The sequence below is a fragment of the Hyaena hyaena genome, unplaced genomic scaffold, assembly GCF_003009895.1.
Source record: "Hyaena hyaena isolate Hyena2069 unplaced genomic scaffold, ASM300989v1 scaffold_766, whole genome shotgun sequence".
Taxonomy (NCBI): domain Eukaryota; kingdom Metazoa; phylum Chordata; class Mammalia; order Carnivora; family Hyaenidae; genus Hyaena; species Hyaena hyaena.
In genome coordinates this window covers 804,903-828,342 of record NW_024081398.1, presented here as the reverse complement: position 1 = coordinate 828,342, position 23,440 = coordinate 804,903, and the positions used below count along the sequence as shown (strand labels likewise).

General features: G+C 53.3%; 2 protein-coding genes across 4 annotated transcripts in view; one reads left to right on the top strand and one right to left on the bottom strand.

Moving 5' to 3' along the window:
• Positions 1-2,349: 2,349 nt before the first annotated feature.
• FCRL5 (Fc receptor like 5) overlaps positions 2,350-23,440 on the bottom strand; it is a 37,104-nt gene continuing 16,013 nt past the window's right edge. For all 3 annotated transcript variants that reach the window (XM_039218500.1, XM_039218502.1, XM_039218501.1), the window contains 9 exons: positions 16,204-16,482; positions 13,216-13,494; positions 10,228-10,506; positions 6,944-7,222; positions 6,494-6,610; positions 5,890-5,917; positions 4,887-4,969; positions 4,632-4,700; positions 2,350-3,393 (listed from right to left, as the gene is read on the bottom strand). In XM_039218500.1, coding sequence (XP_039074431.1) covers positions 3,239-3,393; positions 4,632-4,700; positions 4,887-4,969; positions 5,890-5,917; positions 6,494-6,610; positions 6,944-7,222; positions 10,228-10,506; positions 13,216-13,494; positions 16,204-16,482 — 1,568 coding nt within the window. In that variant the 3' untranslated portion in view covers positions 2,350-3,238. The remainder of the gene's footprint in view (positions 3,394-4,631; positions 4,701-4,886; positions 4,970-5,889; positions 5,918-6,493; positions 6,611-6,943; positions 7,223-10,227; positions 10,507-13,215; positions 13,495-16,203; positions 16,483-23,440) is intronic.
• LOC120221231 (vegetative cell wall protein gp1-like) lies at positions 22,629-23,428 on the top strand. Its single transcript, XM_039218503.1, has 2 exons — positions 22,629-22,914; positions 23,287-23,428. Exons 1-2 carry the CDS (start codon positions 22,638-22,640, stop codon positions 23,400-23,402), a joined length of 393 nt encoding a protein of 130 aa, XP_039074434.1. The 5' UTR covers positions 22,629-22,637; the 3' UTR covers positions 23,403-23,428.

The following is a 23,440-nucleotide window of genomic DNA, read 5'->3' as shown; positions in this document are numbered from 1 at the left end:
TGATAGATACTTATCGCATGGGCTTATTGGGAGAGCCTAGTGATTTATGCACAATGCTTCACGTGCTACCTGATGCTCATGAATTCTTCAATAGTCTCTGCTGGGTGGGTCTGGGAGGACGGGAGCGACACCGAGGCTGCCTAGCTGAAATAGAAGGCGTTAAATCGGGAGATGGGCTGCAGGTAAGCCCACTGTCACAGAGAAAGGTGGACCTCGGGGAGGGACAGAAGGCACAACAGAAAGAGAAAGCAGCTGTGACCTAGGAACAGTTAACATTCTCTTAACCATAAACGCGAGGGGGGCCATACAGGCACCTGTCCTGTTTGAGGAGACCCCCCCAAATAAGGATTCATTGTCCTGAGCTGATTGAGGAAAACCCCTAAAGGTTTAATGGAGCCAAGAGGCCACCATTATGATTATGGTGGTGGTTTTAATGTGTCAATTTGACCGGGCACCCAGATATTTGGATTGTTCTGGGCGTGTCTGTGAGGGTGTTACTGGAAGAGAGTAACATCTAAAGTGGATGGAGTGAAGCAGATTGTTCTCACCCAGATGTGGGTGAGCCTCACCCACTCAGTGGAAGGTCTGGATAGAGCAAGAAAAGCTGAGCCTCCTCCTTGTAAGAGAAAACTTCTCCTGCCTGACTAGCTCCAAGTGGGGACATACGATTCCTTCCTGCCTTGGACTCAGGCTGAAATGTTGGCTCCTCCTGGGTCTGGAATCTGCTGGCCTTTGAACTGAAACTATACCGGGTCCTCAATGCCAGCCCCGGGCACCGCTGGCCGCTGCCTTTGCTGAGAGCAAACGGTTCCATCAGGAAACCTTCAGGGAGGAACGACCGGGAAGAAAGGAAGGGAAATACTTTCGGTGCAAACCCCAGTTCGGCTCCTCCAGATCTTGTTCGGCTTTCGTCTGGGCCCATGGCAGCGGGAGGGGTGCAGGCCTGGGCAGCACCCCTCACCCCAGCACCAAGGGTCTGAGGTGCTCTGGGCTCCACACTCAATGTTTCAGTAAAAAAAAAAAAAAAATGAAATCTCAGAAAAGTTAACAGAATAATGCAACCGATGCTGTATGTCTTTGCATTCAGCAGCTGATTTGTGCTCTTTCTCTCTGGACACACACACACACACGTGCACACATGCACATGAACATGCACACTGCCGGGGGCCGCACTGGCCTTTCTGGATGGCAGTCACAGCAAGGATATGGTAGTGTTTGCACAGCTCCTGCCATGAGAAACGAAAACTGGTATCTCCTTCTGCTACTACTGGCTCATGTTGGAAATAAGCCTGCTGGTATTGACCAGGCCTCACAATATTCCATATCAGACCCATATTCTGAACACAGATACCTCATAAGGAAAAGCATATTCCTGCCTTTTCAATAGATATTTTAGATGAAATCTCTTTGGATGATTGTCAAAAGGTTCTTCCTATGGGCCTTGCAGATCCAAGACTTAGATAATAAAGGGGGTTAAGAACACAAGAGTTACAACTGAGCCTGGCCCCAAGACAAAGAGCCTAATTTAAAGTTAAGGTACAGAGAAGGGCAGAACATAAGTTACTACATATATCTTTGCTTATTGGTGAAGCATAGCAGTCCCTTCCTCAAGGCCTACATTCCACAAACACCCTCCCTTACGCTGGCAGCTGGGATGAGGATAGATAAGAGCAGCTAAAACATAAACCCAGATGGAAAGACTGACACATTCAGGGCCCCCATGGTGCTTGCACATTCAGCATCAAGGAAAAGCCTCGCTCAAGCAACTTAGGAACAAGCTTAATATACATTCTTCCTCTTGTGATTAAAAATTGTCTAGAGGCCTACCCATGCAAAATAAGAGAAGTTTGTTAGTATCTTAATCTGGAGGACTGACGTCAAGAATATGGGGAGGTTCTGCAAGAATACTTTTGTAAAGCCTGTTTCTGTACACCTTCCGCTGATCAAAGCATCTTGTTACAAATAATTAGCCCCTGTAAAAATTCTGTCTTCTGATGTCATGTTATTGTTGAACCTTAAAATAGACGCCAAAACCGACAGGACAGAGATGCCTGCCTGGTGATCAGAAAGAATCTCGGGGCTCTCTCACTCTCTCTCTTGCCGACACTGTCCATCCTTCAGGGACCCCTGGACCTGCCGGAGCCGGCCTCTGACAGCACACGAACATGCACACATGCACATGCACACACATGCACATGAACATGCGCACACATGCACACGCACATGCACGCATGCACACACACACACAAATGCACACAAAAACAAACATAGAGTAACACACACTCAAACACACACACTAACACTCACATTCAAAAATTTTTACTGAATCACTTCAAGGTATTTCAAATGTTTTCAAATATTCTTAAAATAATGTCAGATCATTGATTCCATAGTATCAATAATAAATAGTTCATGTTCAACTGCCCCCAAAGTTTCTCCTGTGGCTTTTTCTTTACCCAGAATCCAGTTAAGGTTTCCATCAGGCTCTCGGGCTTCCTCGGTCCACCCGATGTTCTGAGGCGTCTCTGTCGGAAGGTGCAGGTCTCCTCACAGGGATGGGGATGAGCCTCCCCACAAGAGCTCTGCACAGCTGGGAGGACTTCCCGCACCCACACCGGAGGGCTCGTGGGGAGGGACGGGGGTGGGCCTCCATGCAGGGGAGCAGGTGTCCATGGAGGACAGGTGTCCGTAGGGGGCAGGTGTCCGTGGGGGCAGGTGTCTGTGGGGGGCAGGTGTCCATGGGGGACAGGTGTCCATGGGACACAGGTGTCCGTGTGGGGCAAGTGTCCATGGGGGACAGGTGTCCGTGTGGGGCAGGTGTCTGTGTGGGGCAGGTGTCCGTGGGGGACAGGTGTCCATGGGGCACAGGTGTCCGTGTGGGGCAGGTGTCTGTGGGGGATAGGTGTCAGTGCAGGGGGCAGGTGGCCTCCTCGAGGTCCAGAAGCAGGTCCCACTGGGAGTGGTCAGGGTGTGCGTGGGAGTGGGACCCAGAACAGGGACCTCAGCTAAAGCCCGCTAAGGAAGCCAGGGGACAGGATGGCCCTCGTGGGAGCAACATGTCACTGGACAGAAAGACCCCGAGGGGCGGGCTGTCACTTGGGAAACGGTGGCATCCTGCAGTGCCTGTGCTCCGGTCACACCGAGGGCAGAGGCTGGGGGATGGGGCCAGGAGCCATATCTCCCCACGCTGGTGTCCGGGTCCCCAGGAGGGCTTGCAATGCACAGGGTGTGTGTGGACTCAGCTGCGAGGAGCCGCGGAGACCGGGGGGCACACCACCTTCACCTGGGAGTAGATGACAGACGAGCCCTGGGGGTCGGGAGGCCAGTAGCCGGCGGCCTGGCAGCGGGAAGGCAGGTGGGTCCAGAGGAGCCCTAGCGCGGACTCTGAGTTTGCTGTGGGAGGAAGAGCAGCGCTCAGCTGGGAAAGGAGGCCGCACCCCAGCCCTAGGTCCCTGTGTCCTGTCCCATCCTGGGGCCTTTCCCCACTCAGGTGGCAGGCACTCTGTTCCCCACGGACCCCCTTCTGAGCCCTTGGCCTCTGCCTGGGCCCGGCCCCTCCTCGGCCTCCCTTCCCTCTTGTTCCCATGCGGCTCCCTGGGCCTCCGAGAGCCAGAATTGACCTCTAATCTCATCAGTGCTTTGAGCACAGACCTCTGACCGAGCAGGGGCCGTGTCCCTCTGTGGCCTCAGGGAGGTCACTGCGCCTTCTGACCTGGTGGTCTCATCCATATGGTGGGAGGGATAACGTCACGCACCTCTAGGGTTACTGCAAAGTTACATGAACTCATGTGTGTGCGGACCTTCCAGTGTCTGTCATATGTTGTGTGGTGGGGGCTCAGTTGGTTAAGCTTCAGACTTCAGCTCAGGTCATGACCTCATGGTTTGTGAGTTTGAGCCCCACGTCGGGCTCTGTGCTGACAGCTCAGAGCCTGGAGCTGCTTCGGATCCTGTGTCTCCCCTCTCTCTTTGCCCCTCCCCACTCACGCTGCCTCTCTCTCTCTCTCAAGAATAAGTAACATTAAAAAAAATTAAAAGAAAAAAAAAAGATTAAGGGCCTATAAATGGGGAGATAGCCCTGCATTATCCAGGTGAGATTTTAAGAACTTCAAATCAGAGAACGTTTCCTGGCTGCTCTCAGAGGCAGACCTGACTTGGGACAAACAGTCAGAGAGATGAAGCAATGCCAGCTCTGAAGACGGAGGAGGGGGTGTCCTTGAGAAGCTGGAAAAGGCAAAGGAAGACTCTCTCCCCTGGGGCCTCCAGAGAGGAGCACAGCCCAGGGAGACGTGGGTCTGACTTCTCCCCTCAGTCATTGCACCCCCTTCCTCCGAGCTGTAGCCATTCGCCATGGCAGCAGTAGGAATGGGACAGAGGTGGGACGGGACGGCAGCGCTGTGTCCCATGACAGCTGGGGTGCAGGAGCCCTGACGGCCTCAGTGGCCCGCCGCCATCCTGAGGTGTTGGCGGTGAATGGTGGGAGCGGCACCGTACGGTGGGCCTGGGGACCCCAGCAGGCAGGCGGGCGCAAGGGCACGAGCCCAGCGACCCCGTTGAGGGCGGCTCTGCATTCCGACCGCCCCTGACCTGACCGACAGCCAGCGCTGTCAAAGTTCAGTGTCCACAGGTCTTACCTGCAGGTCTGTCCCCCTGCGGACCCCTCCGGACCTCCGAGTACACCACTTCTCCTCCTCTATGGTTCACTGCAAAGAAACTGCAGTTTGAGAGACTGTACGGCTCTTGTGTCTTGTCTGAGTTACTTCCTCGTCCCCCAGCTGGAGTCCCCTCTCTGCAGGACACGCGCCCTCCGGGCAGGCGCACGGTCCCTTGTCATCTCCTGCCCCGCCCCTGCGGACCAGTCCCAGGCTCCCTGCCCACACGGTGCTCACCATTGCTGTACACTGGCTGCAGTTCCATCCAGGCTGGGACATTGTGGTAGGTGGGCTCTCGGACGTCTGAGTCTGAAGGGCTCCTGTGGGACAGAAGCAGCCGTGTCTCCCAGTAACCCTGACGAAGGAGCTAATGTAATAATCACGCCCTGTTGGCAGGTCTTCGCCAAGCTCAGAGACATAGATGAATGCATCCCAGATGGTCTGCTGCTATGGCAAATCACGGTATGTTTCCAGACGTTGTGGCACCTGGCATGTACCAGGCACTGGGCTAATGCTTATAACAATGTTAGGGGGATTCTATTATTATTCCTCCTCTATAGATGGAGAAAATGGTGGTTCCAAGAGTTAAACTGACTTGTTCAAGACCATGTAACTAGAAAGGGGAAGAGCCAGGATCTGAACCTGGCTCCAAAGCCTCCACTCTTGGAGAGATTCAGATCGCACAGAGATCAGTCATGATGAGGAGTGGGAGGAACCTGCGTGGGTGGGGTGCTGCCGCCATGGCCTTGCCCAGAGATGGTTTGTGGGCTAAGGTGTGGCTCCCGAGGTCAGACTCTGGGACCCAAGACGGCAGAGCTTCTTCACAGGCACCACATCTGGCTGGTGAGCGGCCTCTCTGGAGGGCCAAGTCGTGTGACTAAACCTTCTTGGCTGTGCCCACAGCAGGTGTTGGTTTGGCTCCTCATGTGCGGAGCTTTCCAGGCTGGCTGAGCTTAGGGCATGGATGGATCCAGTGCTGACAGCGGTCACTCAGACAACCAAGGCAACAATGGTGCAGGGTGCAAGTTAATAAATAAACAGGAATTGGCACCTGATGCCAGAAGGCCCGCGTAGCTAAGGTAGCAGTGAGGGGTCCCAGGAATTGCCCTGACAGATGCCAAGGGAGACCGCAGCGCACAGATGGCATGACCCGTCTGTCCTCAGTGGTAACCAGACCGGGTTCACTCTGATCCCCTGCGGGCACCTCCCAGAACACACGGGACCATAGCCTGGGTCTTACCTGGAGGGGTCAGAGGTAGGCCTTCCTCCTGCAAAGGAAAGCAGACATTGGAGCCACAGGAGAAGGAGGCCTTGACCAGAGGGACGGCTGCAGGGAGGGGCAGGCGCTAAAAGTGGACCCTTCTCTGCTATGCCCGAGGGAGATGGCAGATGGCATGGAAATGCCTGACCCTGGCTCCCAGAGGGACAGAGTTGCAACATGAAAGAGGATCCCGTAAAGAGCAGTGGCGGACAGCTGCTGGGGGAAGCCGACGTGATCAGCCGTGAAAAAACTGCCCATTGAAACACTCAGTCTCCAGATCCCTTTGGGTTTCTGTTCTCCTATTTCTCGGTCTTCTCTCCCTCCCATTCCTGGGGGCCTCATAAGCGTGGGGAGGGAAGCGCCCTCAAGTGTGTGGTGTGGGATAAACTTCTTCTCATCAAGGCATCTTCCACACTCTGGGGCTATTCAGGGGACTATGTGTTTGTGAAGAGGAGTTCCAGGGGACTGGGAGGGGAAGGGGGAGACGGGAATGGTGGCGGGGACAACGGTGGCGAGCTCAGGGAGAGCATGAGCCCGAGGGGACAGGGCGGGGAGGGCAGGGACTTACGCGAAGGTTACCCACCTGCTTTCCTGAGGAGCCGGCAGTACAGCAGCAGGGCCACGACCCCAAAGCTCAGGGCGCTGAACAGCCCCCCAGTGACACCAGTAGCGACGAGGCCACTTATGCTCCCAGCTGGCCCTGGAGGGGAGACCCTGTGCATGAGCTGGAGGGAGAGTCTCGCAGTCTAGACTGCTTTGACCTCTGGAGATGGTGCCCTGGCCTGGGAGTGGTGGGGAGGGACCTGGGGGGCCAGGGTGGACAGAGCCAACCAGGGAACGCTAGAGCCAACCATCCTCTTGGGCCTCCTGCTCCCACTCTGGTGCCTGCATTTCAGAAACACTTCACAAAGTGATATTTCAGCTTTGTGCGCCTGCTCCTGAGGGAGTCCTGGTCACACAGCAGCAGGGCTGCCAGGATGTCCTTGGAGGGGACATTCTGTCCACATCGGTGGCCTGAGAACAGGAAACCTACCTGAAATGCTGAGTAGCACTGCCTCGCTGCGCCGGGCACCCAGGCCATTGTCAGCCTCACAGGAGTAGTTTCCAGAATGTTCTGTGGTCAGAGAGAGGTTGAAGGACGCTCCTCCTCCAGAGGGGGCCGAGTTGTTCCCCACGGGGATGTCCTCACGATAAAACTGGTACAAGATGGGGGGAGAGCCCCTCTGGGCCTCACAGCGAAGCTCCACCACGTCCCCCACCTGGACTTGGGCCCTGGGCACCTTGAGGGTGAGGGCGGGGCAGGACACCGGGACTGAGGGAGACAAAAGCCAACAGAAGTTCCTACTTCTAACGTATTCATAAAGGAGCAGTAATTATAAACGGATGGCAGAAGTCAGATCTCAATCTTGGGAAATAGATCGAAACTCACATGGCAGCCAAAGTGAAGGACTGTAGTCTACAAAGGCACAAAAATACCCAACAGAAAAGTGTGACAAGGGTATGAGTCACTAAGAACTTCAAACAGCCAATAAATACTTATTTTCATTACTAATTAAAGAGATATAAATAAAAACAGCCACCAGATGGGCAAAACCTAAAAGGGCAGATAATACCAATAGACTTGTGGAGAAACAGGTGCCTTGAGATGCTTTAGGCAGGAATGCAAATTTGAGACACTTTCTGGCATGGCAATTCGGCAACACCTACCAAATGTAAAACGCACATCAACTTTGACCCAACAAATCTACCTTTAAGGCTCAGATATGCAATGGTCTTTGTACAAGGGTTTCTGTGCTGGGATTTTTATGACAGCTAAAAACTAGAGAGAGCCTCATTGGCTGACTGATGAAGTACAAGAGATACTCAAGATCTATTTTTCAAATTAAAGCCAAGATAACATGTTTTAAGTGAAAAGTGCAAGTTGTGTGATTATGTATAATCTGATTCTGTTAAAAAATTTAATACCTTTATATTTATAATATATTTGAATATTTCTAGAAAAATACCCATGAAACTATTAATAGTGGTTATATTTTGGAAGTATGTGGACATGAAAGTGTGTGGCTGCAGGTAAAGGGAGACCTTCACTTTTTATATTCTCCCTGCCATACCATCTGATTTTCTTATGAAGATTTACGTACCCCTTCAGAATAATGAGTTGTCAACAACTCAAAAGTTGTTCTGAAACACGGCCATGGAGGATGAAGGAATGTCATGGTGTAGACTTAGGTGGAGACTGGGGCAGGACCATGGCAGCCTGGCTTTCCCATCGCTAGCTATTTGTAAACTGCCTACTGCCCACCTCTGAGCCTCACCTTGCTCTCCTGCAAATTAGGGATAAAAGTGGTTTATCCTAAAGATGAAATGGGATGAGATATCACATGCCAACTACTAAGCACAGGGCCAGACACATTTGAGGGTTCAGTGATGATGATGATGATGATGATGATGATGACGACAATGACAAGGACAATGACAGTGATGGAGATGTTGGTGACGGTGGTGGTGGAGGTGGTGGTGGTGGTGGTGGTGGAGGTAGAGGTGATGGTAGAGATGTTGGTGATGGTGGAGGTGGTGGTGATGGTGGTGATGGTGGTGGTGGTGGTGGTGGTGGTGCAGGTGGTGATGGTGGTGGAAATGGTGGTGGTGGTGGTGGTGGAGGTGGTGGTGATGGTGATAGTGATGGTGATAGTGGTCGTGATAGTGGTGGTGGTGATGGTGATGGTGGTGGTAATAATGAGAAATATTTCTCTTTCTTGCAGGTCTCTGTGATCTGTGCCCTAGGTGCAGAGCCCAGACATAATCCGTGGAGGCAGGAAGTCCTTCAGGTGTGATGGCAGCAGCTGAAATAGCCTGAGTCGTGCGAAGGAATCAGAAACAACAGCATGAAGGCGAACAGAAACTCAAGAATACTGCGTGGGTAGGAATGATGTGTGGTCCACAGTGTTGTGAAGAGAGAGGGAGCAGCATTTTGGCTGGTGTTACATGCTTGCATGACGGGTCTAAGAGGTAAGCGTGTAAGCCTTGTAGCAAGAGTCTCTGTGAATTTCAAGAAAACTGGCTGAGCCAGGTGCTGCCTGCTGGTGGGAGAAGACGGTTGGACTCAATAAATGGAAAAAAATCAGACCTGAAATCAAGCTGTCTCCTGGATGCCAAAGAAATGGCTGCCCTGGGCACGTTGAGAGTGCCGGCCCTGGGCTGCCCCAAGTCAGCCTGCTCAGGTGACTCTGTCTCTATCGTCATGGTGCCCAGGAGCCCTGCCAGGAGAGACTTCAAGCGTCAGTCTATATGTCAGCCATGCCATGGTCCTCTCTGTCTCTGGAATGTATCCCAGGGGTAGGGACCTACCCTTTCTCCTTCTGAATACTCCTTCCAGGAACCTTTGAGTTCAAAATACTCCATATCCACTGTGCACCAAAATCAGAGAATTTTAGGGCCAGGGATGACCACAATGCCCATCTAGTCTGGTTTTCCCACTTCATGGGTGTGGAAATAGAGATCAATTTATGGGAAACAAGTTTAGCCAAGGTCACACAGCTGGTTGCCTCCGGAGCGGAGACCAGAACATTCATCTCAACCACCCTCCCCGGGTCCCCGGAACAGGAGATTGGAGGTTCAGCCTGTAGGGTTGTCACAACTGAGCAGAGCTCACAAGACGCCATTTTCCTTTGGATGCGACACTCAATGGCAAGAGGTCAGAGGGCAGCATAGAGAACGGAGGAATTTGGTGGAGGGTGGCCGGTGGCATCCATGCCATCCTGTTCCAACGTCTCTGTGCTTCTCTCCCATGGTTCCACTGCGTTAAGATTCACTTTGTACAAAAATGTGGACTGGTTATGTCTCCTGAAAGGCCACGCACAGAGCTAATGTTAATATGGAGTTTTTAATACGGAAGTCTGAGGCATATTTATATTCCTGGTAATAAAGGAGTGTAAGAATAAAGGCTTGCAGGGGTCAGGAGAGAAAAACCTGGACAAGGAATGGCCAAGCCTGTTTTTGGAGCAGAAAGACCCAAAGTCTCCCTTTGTAATCATAATTACAGATCCGAATACAGTTTATGGTGTAAAAACCCCTTGCATTTTTAGTGGGGAGTTAAGATCCCATTGAGGAGGACCACTTGGGCTGGGCGGCCATGAAGGTCCAGCTTCCTACAGGGGAAACACAGAAGGACCCAGGATATGCAGAGGAAGGTTCTGGTGGCAGAAATAGTGGGGGCCGAGCTGTCCCGGCAGCAGGGATGGGTATGTGTGGGGAGGGCCTGAGATCCACTCCAGTGGCTGGTCCGTGCTTGTGCTGCTGAGGGCAGGACATACTCACCTATGATGCTGAGTGACACCGCCTCACTGCACTGAGCTCCCAGGCCATTGTCGGCCTCGCAGGAGTAGTTTCCAGAATGTTCTGCAGTCAGAGAGAGGTTGAAGGATGCTCCTCCTCCAGAGGGGGCAGAGCTGCTCCCCAGGGCATCGCCCTGGTGGTAAAACCTGTAGAGGATGGGGGGAGAGCCCCTTGGGGACTCACAGTGAAGCTCCACCTTGTCTCCCTCCACGGCCTGGGCCCTGGGCTTCCTGACGGTGAGGACGGGGCGCGACGCCGGGACTGAGGGAGGAAAGCAGTTTACCATCAGTTCATGGTGTTTAAATGTCTTCCTCTGCAGGAAAGACATCTCAAACCAGAAACCGTTTTCCTCAGTTTAGACACCTTGTGACAGCCTCAGCGCCCAGTGACAGCTTCCTCAGGTCTGAGGACGCAGTCACCTTCATGAGCTGGGTGCACAGTTCAGAGCGCTGGGTGCACACAGCTCCAGGGTGTCGGGGACCCAAGGCAACAGTCACGGTGACTGCGGAGGAGTCAGGGGACAGCTGGGGAAGGGACGGGTCAGCGCAAGGGCAAGGGAGGAGCAGGGAGACACGGGGCTCACACAGCCAGGGACGTCACCACACCTCGGCCGCGTTGCACACGAGCCCACAGAGAATGAGTGTCGATCACCTTAGTAACTCAGTTCATATCATTCATTCATCCAAAATTGATGGAGCAGTGAGTCCCGGGAAGTGTGCTGTGTGCTGGGGATTCAAGAGTGAGAAAGACCCGTCCCCACTCTGCCGAAGCCTCGATCCAGAGGACGGGATGGGCAGCAAGTGCTTGAACCGTGGGTGTGGGATGGACACGGTGGTGGCTAACACAAATGGAGACCAGTGTGGGAGGAAGGAGCCATCCCAGGGGCCTGGTCTAGCAGGGTCCGGTCAGGGAATCCTTCCTCACAGGGGCGTCTGAACTCAACCAGGTGAAGACTGAAGTGAGGAGCGTGCCAAGCAGGCAGACAGCATGTGCAAAGGCCCTGAGTCGGGAAGAGGGCTGGAGCCCTGGACGTACCCTAACAAGGCGGCAGCAGCAGTGAGAGGTGGTCTGAGGAGTGGGTGAGCAGGAGAGGGAGGCCTCTGCCCATGCTTCCCATGCTGCGGGAAGTCCGTCCATGATCCCAGTGTGCAAAACAGATATGTGCGGGCATGCATGGAGTCAGAGGTGGTGCTGCGGCAACTGAGGTGCTGGTAAGTTTGGCAAGGATCATGGCCGTGCAGACGGAAAGAACAGATCTGAGACATATTTAGGAAGTAAACCCCACAGGACTTACTGACAAAGCAGCTGTGAGGAGCAAGGAGAGAGAGGTCAAAGGAGGCTCCTGAGCTTCGCCTTGTAAATCTGTATGGACGGACGGCCTATCACAGAAGCAAGGACACGTGGAGGAGGAACAGGGCTGGGGGCTGCCTTGAGTTCAGTCTTAGAGATGCCCGGGGTCACAGGCTCTGCGGTACTGAGTGGAGGGAATGCAGGTGCTCAGGTGGGTGGTGTCCTGCGCAGGTAGGGGTTTAGGGACATTTACGGATAATACCCCCAGGATGGCCTGGAGCAAGGGTACACAGCAGAGAAGAGGCACACGCAGGACAGCGCCCTGGGGCACAACACTGAGCGTGCCGTACGAGGACGAGCTGGCGAAGGGCACTGAGAAGGAGGGCAGAGAGCAGTGCCGGCGGAGGGGGCATCTCACAGTGGAGGAAAAGGCAGACCATACGGGCTGTTTCCGAGAGACCAAGTGGGATGGGGGTTGGAAAATGGCCATTGAGTTTAAAGTCATGGAGGCCACTGGCGACCCTGGTGAGAACCATTCTGGCAGCAAAGTCGGAAGAACCGAGTGGATTAAACGTAGCAGGTAAGGAAGAAATAGACAATACCTATGCAGCTGACCCTTCTTGGAAGTTTAGTCAGAAGAGAAAGGTGGCTGGAGGCACAGTGGGATGGAGTGAGGGTTTTTTAAGATGTTGAGAGACACATCATGTTAAATGTCCAGGGAAAGGAGGAGACATTAGGGGACACGGGAGAGAAAGGCTGACTGGTCATGCGGTGTCGGGAATGCAAGAAAGACAGACTCTAGGGATGAGAAGTGGCTCACGGCAGTGGAGTCCTCTCCTCTGGAACTTGGACAGAGGATGGAGGAGTCACAGCATGGGCACTGAGACAAACGCCATGGTGGCGGGAGTGGGGGGTCAGCGTCTGGGAGGGAGCAGACGGGTGGGCGAGCTGGGGCTCAGCTGGGCTCTGAGGACACTGGTGATGAGAGGGGGTGAAGAAGCACGTAGGGCGGGTTGCTGGAGTGGCGCGTGTACGCGGGGGTGGAGGCTGGTGTGGAGCATGGTGGCGAGGTGCCAGCCGGGTGCACAGCAGAGTCACGGACGACGGCAGACGTAGGGGAGGGAGGAAGCTGTGGCTGCGGTGCCGCCTGCACGGGAAGGGGCGTCTTGGGGAGGTCAGCCCACGATGGGGCCCGCTGGACACGGTGCTCCAGCCCAATGCAGCGGGGACAGGGACGGAGCATCCAGGGGAGGATCTGGGAAGTCCTGCAGCCAGAGCTCCGTGTGGGGCCTGAGCTCTCGGGGAAGGGGCCGGAGTAGCCCGAGAGTTCAAGGGCCAGTGAGACAGTGAGTCGGCCTTCGTCCTGATGGACAGACAGGGGACCCCACCCAGATCTCCCCTGGGCTGAGACGCGCCCACGTCCTGTCTCCTCTCCTGAGGGCCGTCGTGGACCAGCCCGCGGGCTGTGGCCTGAAAGCCTCTACTTCCACGCGGGGGCAGCCTAGGCCACAGCGGCTGCAGGATGGCTTCCCGGGAGCACTCAGCAAGCGAGGGGAGGTACCCGTTCCTGGAAATGGAGGGTCCAGACCTCCCGGATGGAGGCGCCTCCAGGCTGGGCCCCAGGGCAGGTGGGGGCACGGTCGGCCCCTGGTTGTGCTGTAGTTGGAAGATTCAACTCACCTGTGACGCTGAGGGGCACCGCCTCACTGCGCTGAGCGCCCAGGCCGTTGTCGGCCTCGCAGGCATATTCTCCAGAATGTTCTGCAGTCAGGTGCAGGGTGAGGGACCCTCCTCCTCCATGGTAGTCCCAGCTGCTCCCCAGGGCGTCGCCCTCGTGGTAAAACCGGTAGAGGATGGGGGGAGAGCCCCTCGGGGCCTCACAGTGAAGCTCCGCCTTGTCTCCCTCCACGGCCTGGGCCCTGGGCTTCCTGACGGTGAGGACGGGGCGCGACGCCGGGACTGAGGGAGGAAAGCAGTTTACCATCAGTTCATGGTGTTTAAATGTCTTCCTCTGCAGGAAAGACATCTCAAACCAGAAACCGTTTTCCTCAGTTTAGACACCTTGTGACAGCCTCAGCGCCCAGTGACAGCTTCCTCAGGTCTGAGGATGCAGTCACCTTCATGAGCTGGGTGCACACTTCAGAGCACTGGGTGCACACAGCTCCAGGGTGTCGGGGACCCAAGGCAACAGTCACGGTGACTGCGGAGGAGTCAGGGGACAGCTGGGGAAGGGACGGGTCAGCGCAAGGGCAAGGGAGGAGCAGGGAGACACGGGGCTCACACAGCCAGGGACGTCACCACACCTCGGCCGCGTTGCACATGAGCCCACAGAGAATGAGTGTCGATCACCTTAGTAACTCAGTTCATAACATTCATTCATCCAAAATTGATGGAGCAGTGAGTCCCGGGAAGTGTGCTGTGTGCTGGGGATTCAAGAGTGAGAAAGACCCGTCCCCACTCTGCTGAAGCCTCGATCCAGAGGATGGGAAGGGCAGCAAGTGCTTGAACCGTGGGTGTGGGATGGACACGGTGGTGGCTAACACAAATGGAGACCAGTGTGGGAGGAAAGAGCCATCCCGGGGGCCTGGTCTAGCAGGGTCCGGTCAGGGAATCCTTCCTCACAGGGGCGTCTGAACTCAACCAGGTGAAGACTGAAGTGAGGAGCGTGCCAAGCAGGCAGACAGCATGTGCAAAGGCCCTGAGTCGGGAAGAGGGCTGGAGCCCTGGATGTACCCTAACAAGGCGGCAGCAGCAGTGAGAGGTGGTCTGAGGAGTGGGTGAGCAGGAGAGGGAGGCCTCTGCCCATGCTTCCCATGCTGCGGGAAGTCCGTCCATGATCCCAGTGTGCAAAACAGATATGTGCGGGCATGCATGGAGTCAGAGGTGGTGCTGCGGCAACTGAGGTGCTGGTAAGTTTGGCAAGGATCATGGCCGTGCAGACGGAAAGAACAGATCTGAGACATATTTAGGAAGTAAACCCCACAGGACTTACTGACAAAGCAGCTGTGAGGAGCAAGGAGAGAGAGGTCAAAGGAGGCTCCTGAGCTTCGCCTTGTAAATCTGTATGGACGGACGGCCTATCACAGAAGCAAGGACACGTGGAGGAGGAACAGGGCTGGGGGCTGCCTTGAGTTCAGTCTTAGAGATGCCCGGGGTCACAGGCTCTGCGGTACTGAGTGGAGGGAATGCAGGTGCTCAGGTGGGTGGTGTCCTGCGCAGGTAGGGGTTTAGGGACATTTACGGATAATACCCCCAGGATGGCCTGGAGCAAGGGTACACAGCAGAGAAGAGGCACACGCAGGACAGCGCCCTGGGGCACAACACTGAGCGTGCCGTACGAGGACGAGCTGGCGAAGGGCACTGAGAAGGAGGGCAGAGAGCAGTGCCGGCGGAGGGGGCATCTCACAGTGGAGGAAAAGGCAGACCATACGGGCTGTTTCCGAGAGACCAAGTGGGATGGGGGTTGGAAAATGGCCATTGAGTTTAAAGTCATGGAGGCCACTGGCGACCCTGGTGAGAACCATTCTGGCAGCAAAGTCGGAAGAACCGAGTGGATTAAACGTAGCAGGTAAGGAAGAAATAGACAATACCTATGCAGCTGACCCTTCTTGGAAGTTTAGTCAGAAGAGAAAGGTGGCTGGAGGCACAGTGGGATGGAGTGAGGGTTTTTTAAGATGTTGAGAGACACATCATGTTAAATGTCCAGGGAAAGGAGGAGACATTAGGGGACACGGGAGAGAAAGGCTGACTGGTCATGCGGTGTCGGGAATGCAAGAAAGACAGACTCTAGGGATGAGAAGTGGCTCACGGCAGTGGAGTCCTCTCCTCTGGAACTTGGACAGAGGATGGAGGAGTCACAGCATGGGCACTGAGACAAACGCCATGGTGGCGGGAGTGGGGGGTCAGCGTCTGGGAGGGAGCAGACGGGTGGGCGAGCTGGGGCTCAGCTGGGCTCTGAGGACACTGGTGATGAGAGGGGGTGAAGAAGCACGTAGGGCGGGTTGCTGGAGTGGCGCGTGTACGCGGGGGTGGAGGCTGGTGTGGAGCATGGTGGCGAGGTGCCAGCCGGGTGCACAGCAGAGTCACGGACGACGGCAGACGTAGGGGAGGGAGGAAGCTGTGGCTGCGGTGCCGCCTGCACGGGAAGGGGCGTCTTGGGGAGGTCAGCCCACGATGGGGCCCGCTGGACACGGTGCTCCAGCCCAATGCAGCGGGGACAGGGACGGAGCATCCAGGGGAGGATCTGGGAAGTCCTGCAGCCAGAGCTCCGTGTGGGGCCTGAGCTCTCGGGGAAGGGGCCGGAGTAGCCCGAGAGTTCAAGGGCCAGTGAGACAGTGAGTCGGCCTTCGTCCTGATGGACAGACAGGGGACCCCACCCAGATCTCCCCTGGGCTGAGACGCGCCCACGTCCTGTCTCCTCTCCTGAGGGCCGTCGTGGACCAGCCCGCGGGCTGTGGCCTGAAAGCCTCTACTTCCACGCGGGGGCAGCCTAGGCCACAGCGGCTGCAGGATGGCTTCCCGGGAGCACTCAGCCAGCGAGGGGAGGTACCCGTTCCTGGAAATGGAGGGTCCAGACCTCCCGGATGGAGGCGCCTCCAGGCTGGGCCCCAGGGCAGGTGGGGGCACGGTCGGCCCCCGGTTGTGCTGTAGTTGGAAGATTCAACTCACCTGTGACGCTGAGGGGCACCGCCTCACTGCGCTGAGCGCCCAGGCCGTTGTCGGCCTCGCAGGCATATTCTCCAGAATGTTCTGCAGTCAGGTGCAGGGTGAGGGACCCTCCTCCTCCATGGTAGTCCCAGCTGCTCCCCAGGGCGTCGCCCTCGTGGTAAAACCGGTAGAGGATGGGGGGAGAGCCCCTCGGGGCCTCACAGTGAAGCTCCGCCTTGTCTCCCTCCACGGCCTGGGCCCTGGGCTTCCTGACGGTGAGGACGGGGCGCGACGCCGGGACTGAGGGGGGAAAAGTAAGTTAGTTGTCATCTGTAGCTTTTAACATTTCCTATAGTTTCATTTTTCAGGCATGACTTCTGTGCGGTGTGGATGACATTTTCTAGATCTTCTCGTGTATAAGAATATGCGTTCTAATCAACACATCAATAAATAGGTAGAAACATACAGGCCTGCGCATGAACAGACTGTAATGTGCATACCGGCCTACGGCCTGGGTTTTCTTCGGGGGCACACCAGGAGCATCTTCCCACATCGCTGCTTAGACAGCTGCCTCATTCACTATTGGAGACCCACCTCATTGTGGTGTAATTCACACATTACCAAACGCAACTCTCTTAAATCTACAATATGATAATTTGGGGTAAACGTTCTCGATTATTTTAATAACAACGCCATGCCCCACAGTCCTGCATACACGTCCTGGTACATTTTGTGTGCACTTCTGAGCATACATTCTTAGACGTGGACTTTCTCGGATGAGGGACAAGAACATTTCAAATAAATATATATTATGCTAGATTGTTCTTCAAAACCTTTGGACTCTTTTGCTTTTGCACTAACAGATGTAAGAGCTCCTGTCCCCACACTGTCATGAGTGACAGAGAAATGCAGAGGCTCATTTTTATGATTTCTTCTCTCTTCCTAATCCTAAATTCTATAGTCATTCTTTTAATGATTGTGTATTTTTGAGAGAGAGAGTGAGCAAGTGGGGAAGGGACAGAGAGAGAAAGATACAGAATCGCAAGCAGGCTCCAGGCTCTGAGCTGTCAGCACAGAGCCCTATATGGGGCTTGAACTCACAAGTTGTGAGATCATGACTTGAGCCAAAGTGAGGTGCTCAACAACCGAGTCCCCCAGGCACCCCTACAGATATTCTGTCTATCCTATGTGAATCTACCGTCTACTTGCTGATATTTTAGGGGCTGCTGGTGAACTATAATCCATGAATGAGAAGTTACTGCCTATAAAGCATTCAGATATTGGTTACAAGATGGAAAATTGGAAAGCTGCCATTAATTTTTCAAAATGTATCAAGTCAATTCTTTTTCGTGCTCCACCGTCAAATAGCAATAGTAATCATGAGAAAATTCTTGTTCTTTTATTTCTTTTCCGCCATCTGACCAACTAGCTTTTTTTTGTTACATATATTTTTTACACCTTTGACATTCTTTGTAACCATAATTCTCACAGTTGATTAGGCTTGTTTTCATATCTGAATCAGTGGTTTTCACTCTATGTGTACAATATTCTTACCTAGGGACTTGTTAAAAAAAAGCGATTTTGAGACCACATCTGAGAGATTCTAAATGTGATAGGCCCGGAGAGATGATTAGCAATGAGCCTGTTTTCAGAGCTCCAGGATGACTCTAGCTTACAGGCAAGGCAGGGGGGCTCTGCTGGTCGCTGGTCCAAACAGATCCTGCATCGCTGGTTAGATCACAGCTAACTCCTTTTGAACTCTTTGTATCGATTCATATTTTGGCTGGCTGGATTTTGTCATCATGTAACTTCTTCAAGAAGGTTTAATGGATACAAAGTTCCCTGGGTCCCTGCATGTTTGAACATGACTTTTGGTCAGTTTGGATTCCCATCTCAGGGACATTTCACATAGGGGTCTTCACTGACCTCCAGAATTTAAACTTTTCTTGTTGCCTTTGTTTCTGTGTCTTTTTTTCTACTTTGCATTCTGTCATGTTTTCTCAAACCAATTCTTCGTTTGATTAATGGTTTTCAGAGGGATACATCTTGCTTTTGTGGCTCCAAGTTTGGATTTAATTTCTAACATAACTTTCTGGGGTTTTTGGTTTTTCTTCTGAGCTCTGCTACTTAATTTATAAAATATTTCTGTTTTCTTATCATCTCTTCTTTAACCTGTTTCTTCCTTTTTGCAGTTATTTTCTGGAGTCCATATTTTAATTATATTGAGAATATTTAGAAGAATTATAGCAATTCTTTTCTTTAAAAAAACATATCCTATATCATGTGTCCCTCTTTCCCCTTTTATAATTTTTAAATGCATCAATGCAAAACTCCCACAATCTCTTTCTTTCTGCTTAAACTTATCTGTCAACAGATAAAGGTATATTTTGAGTCTTGTATTTGCTTGAGAATGTTGTGTGTGTGTGTGTGTGTGCACGTGCGTGTGCATGTGTACGTGTGTGTGTTTTGTTGGCCCAGGCCTGGTGATAGACTCCAAATAGGTCTATCTTATCAGAACACATTCCCACAAAATCCCTTTGTCATTTCTTTGCGGTACAGTCCCTCAAAAAAGTGAATGATTTTGTCAGAGTATCTGCCTGATTTACAGTGAACCTCTCGGCTCACAGGTAAGTTGTCTGCTAATCTCGGGCTCATGAATTTCTGCTCATGTGAATGAGCAGATACAAAGATCAGTGTTCTCTTCCTGGTCTTCCCTTCCTCATCGTACCTCAAAGGCTTTTTGTTCATTGTTTTATAAATACTGACTGAGGACCTAACTGTGCCTGACGCCAAGTAGGCACAGCGACGTGGTGGAGACCCAAAGGGAGGAGGCTCTGTTCTCGTGATGCTTACGTGCTGGTATTGAGGAAGGCAGACAAGAAACAGGAGATAAAGAGGTCTGAGGTGTTGCTAAATAGAGAAGAAAATGAAACATGATAATGGGATGGATGACGTCTTAGGGCTGGGGCCTTTCCTAGGTAGGTTACATTCTGGCTTTGAAGACTGGGACTCAGAACACTTCAATGTCTTAAATAATCTCTTGACCACAAAATTTACATGGGGGGGGGGCATCTTCCCTTGGTCATTCTTGATTTCTATGACCTAAAACAAAGGCTCTCAAGGAGCAGGAGAGCCTTCAGAGCTGTATGCTCAAAGTCAAGACCACTCCCCCCAGACTCACGTGTTCCTAAGGCCAGCATGCTGCCAGTCTGCACACTCCTCCCCACTCCCACGGCCCCTGCGGAGACTTCCCTCGCTCCCCCGAGAGGGGCGAGGAAGCGGTCGGGCGGTGCCGTCCCCCGCAGGGCCGGGTGTCTCCTCTGGGGCTCAGAGGGGCATAGTTACTGTCTTGTCTAGCTTCCAATAGAAGGTGAAAACAGTAAGATGGGGAAGGTTTACACGTTTCGCCTGAATCACGAACCACGTATTTTCATGGTCAGGGCCAGAATTCAGGTTTTCTGACTCATACTTAGATCCGACGACGCAAGTGTTTTCAGGTACGTTGCTGGCTCTTTCTAGGAAACCCCAGAGTCCCCGCCGGGCACACAGATCCCTAAAACAAGTATTTTTGGAACCACAGTTCGTTATGTGCCATGTTGTATCCATACTTTTGTTGGGCTGGAAGTGGGTGGGGCACTGCCTGCGGCCCGGGGGCCTGGTGCCCGCCTGGTCCTACCAGTTGGAGCTGCTGTTTGGCATGTGCCTTCTGGCATTGGTGGATGGGCAGAGGCTGAGATCACAGCAAGGAGTTGCAGCCAGAATCCGAGCAGTCGACCCTGGCGTGGCGGAGGGAGAGACAGAGGGAAGGGAGGGCGCTCAGGAGCAGGGGCGACGGCAGGGTCGTAGGAAAATAGATGGTGGCCTGTGAACACAGTGGCCTTCAAGTTCGTGGTCAGTACAGGTCCGTACCACCTGCTCTGGAGAAATACATGATTTTCTGAGAGGTCTCCCAGCTCTTCCGTGAGTCTGCCCCTTCTCCCCACCCACCCCTTTGTGAGGTGACCCCACTCCTGTTTTCCAGTGTAAATGATGCTCTGGTGGAAAAAGTCCCTCGTATTGCCCTTCCTGTTCCTGTGACCCTGGATCAGCTGCGCCCACCTGCCCACCCCAGAAGGATCCTCCTCTTCCTCCACCTGCCTCTGTCCACATACAGATTCTCTGGTTCCATTAGTTTCTTCCAAACTCCACATGGATGTATTTAATCCTCTCCACATTAGAAAACCAACAAAACATGGGGCGCTTGGGTAACTGAGTTGGTTAAACGCCCGACTCTTCATTTCGGCTCAGGTCGTGATCTCATGGCTTACAGGTTGGAGGCCCCTGCTGATGGAGCCTGCTTGGGATTCTCTCGCTCTGCCTCTCCCCTGCTTGGTCTCTTTCTCTCTCTCAAAATAAATAAATAAACTTTAAAAAATTTAAAAAAGATCAACACAACAAAAACTTCCACATTTACGTGACTTGTTCCCCACCATCTCTCTCTCTCTCTCTCTCCTTTTTTTTTTTTTAATAGTTTATTGTCAGGTTGGTTTCCATATAACACCCAGTGCTCATCCCCACAAGTGCCCTCCTCCATGCCCATCTCCCCCCTCCCCTCCCACACCCATGAGTCCTCAGTTTGTTCTCATTATTCAAGAGTCTCTCATGGTTTGCCTCTCTCCCTTTTCCCCACCATTTCTCTCCTTCTTCTCCCTCATGGTCCTCCGTTAAGTTCCTCCTAAACCTCCTATACGTGCAAACATATGATATTTGTCCTCCTCTGCCTGACTTATTTCGCTCAGCGTAACACCCTCAAGGTCCGTCCATGTTGCTACACATGACCAGATTTCATTTTTTCTCATTGCCATGTAGTATTCTATGGTATAGGTAAACCACATCTTCTTGATCCATTCATCCGTTGATGGACACTTAGGCTCTTTCTATGTTTTAGCTATTGTTGAGTGCTGCTATGAACATTGGGGTGCATGTGCTCCTATGCGTCAGCACTCCTGTATCCCTTGGGTAAATTCCTAGTAGTGCTATTGCTGGATCATAGGGGAGTTCTATTGTTAGTTTCTTGAGGAACCTCCACACTGTTTTCCAGAGGGGCTGTGCCAGTTTACATTCCCACCAACAGTGTAGGAAGGTGCCCGTTTCTCCACATCCTCGCCAGCATCTAGAGTTCTCTGATTTGCTCATTTTAGCCACTCTGACTGGTGTGTGGTGGTATCTCAGTGTGGTTTTGATTTGTATTTCCCTGAGGAGGAGGGATGCTGAGCATCATTTCATGTGTTTGTTGGTTATCTGGATGTCCTCTTTGGAGAAGTGTCTGTTCATATCTTCTGCCCATTTCTTCACTGGGTTGTTTGTTTTTTGGGTGTGGAGTTTGGTGAGTTCCTTATAGATTTTGGATATTAACCCTTTATCTTATATGTCATTTGCAACTATCTTTTCCCATTCTGTTGGTTGCCTAATAGTTTTGTGGGTTGTTTCCTTTGCCGTGCAGAAGCTTTTAATCTTGATGAGGTCCCAATAGTTTATTTTTGCTCTTGATTCCCTTGTTTTTCAGGATGTGTCAAGTAAGAAGTTGCTGCGGTGGAGGTCAAGGAGGTTGTTTCCTGCTTTCTCCTCTAGGGTTTTGATAGTTTCCTGTCTCATGTTCAGGTCCTTTTCCATTTTGAGTTTATTTTTGTGTATTCCCCACAGTCTCCTTTTCCTTTTTTCTGTGGACATATTTCTGAGAGAAGGGGCCTACATTTCCTGTCTCCATTTCTTTTCCTCACACTCATGTTTTTGTTCATTAAAACCTGCTTTAAAAAAATATCCCCACCAATCTATAAAGTTGATCTTCTGCGTTTGTGACTATAATGATAATATAGCACTGTAACGTCTGTATCTGCTATACGGGTGGGTGTCTGTTATGTATAAGCTGTAAACATATGCAAGCAGGCACTAATTCTCAAACAAGCCTATGAGGCAGGTACTATAACTGCCCCTCTTTTACAGAAGAGGAAACCGAGGCCAAAGCAGGGCAGCTGCACAGCTAGTAAGCACGCCAGCAGTCACACCCATACTCCCTTCTCCTTTGCTTCTTTTGCTTTTGCATTCAGCGCTTTGGGGCTGAACCCAGGGGAGGTGACTCAGTTCTTTCTCATCAGCTCGCAGCTCTGCTTGGTCTGAAGTGACCACATCTTCTGCTTCAAATACGTTGTTCCCTTGGTTTTTGTGGTTTCTAAGTCACGGCACCTCCTCCCACCAGCCTCCGCGCTCAGGGTCCTCCCCCTTCCGCGGCACTGGCCCGAGGTCCTGTCTGACCGGTCTCTTGTCTGGAGCCTCTGCTGTGCTCCTGGCTGTTCCCAGGGTGGGTTCTTCTCTCTGCTACCATCCATTTGTGACCCCGAAGCCCGGGTGATCTCTCCGGTGAGAATCTCGGTCACGGACCCCAGAGCTCCCTTTAGAATAAAGCCCACGCCCTCAGCATGGGTCTGAGGCTTCCTGCCCCCCCGTCGTCTGCCCCTCTGTCCTTCCACGCTCGCTGCAGTCTGCAGGGCCGGCCTCCCCCCAGTCCTGGACCGTGGTTCCCGCTGCCCAGTCCCTCGGCGCCTGCCTCCGCCCGGATCACAGTCTCTCCCAGCCCTCCCTCTGTCTCCCTGGGATGCGGCCGCCAGCCCGGCCCTCGGCTCCCCCGTGAGCTCTGCTGGAGTCCTGTCTCGGGCAGCACGGATCGGGGTGCCTCTCTGCCCCCACGGCCTGCAGGTACGCGTTGACCTCGGCCCAGGGCTTGCCGGTCCACACCCGCTGGTCGCCCCCAGCGCCGTGCGCAAGGCCTGGCCGAGCTAATCCCAGGCCTCCGTGGGCGGAGCTCATTGCGACCACAGCTTACGCTCTTCTTCGTTAGGTGAGCGCATGCGCAGCCACGTAGACACTTCCGCCGCGGAGGGCGCCCGTGGTGACGTCACTTCCCGATTTCCTCCGGCCTCTGTGTGTTCGGAGCGCGGTGTCTCTCTCCCCTTGGTCCGGTGCCTCCGTCAGGGCTCCCTGGCCCCGTTCCTTACGGCCTTCTGCGCAGGAGCTGCGGGAGCAGCTGGACGCTGGCTGGTCTCCAGCCTGGCTGTGTGTTTTCTACAGAAGAGGAAACTGAGGCTGCGCCGGCCTGCGCCGGGACTGGACTGCGCATGAGCACACCCACCCCCGCAGTCCGTCCGGACCTGGTTCTGCGTCGAGGCTCCACGGAAAGCGCATAACCTCTTAGACACCCGCCTTTGTCACCTTGTGGGCTTTA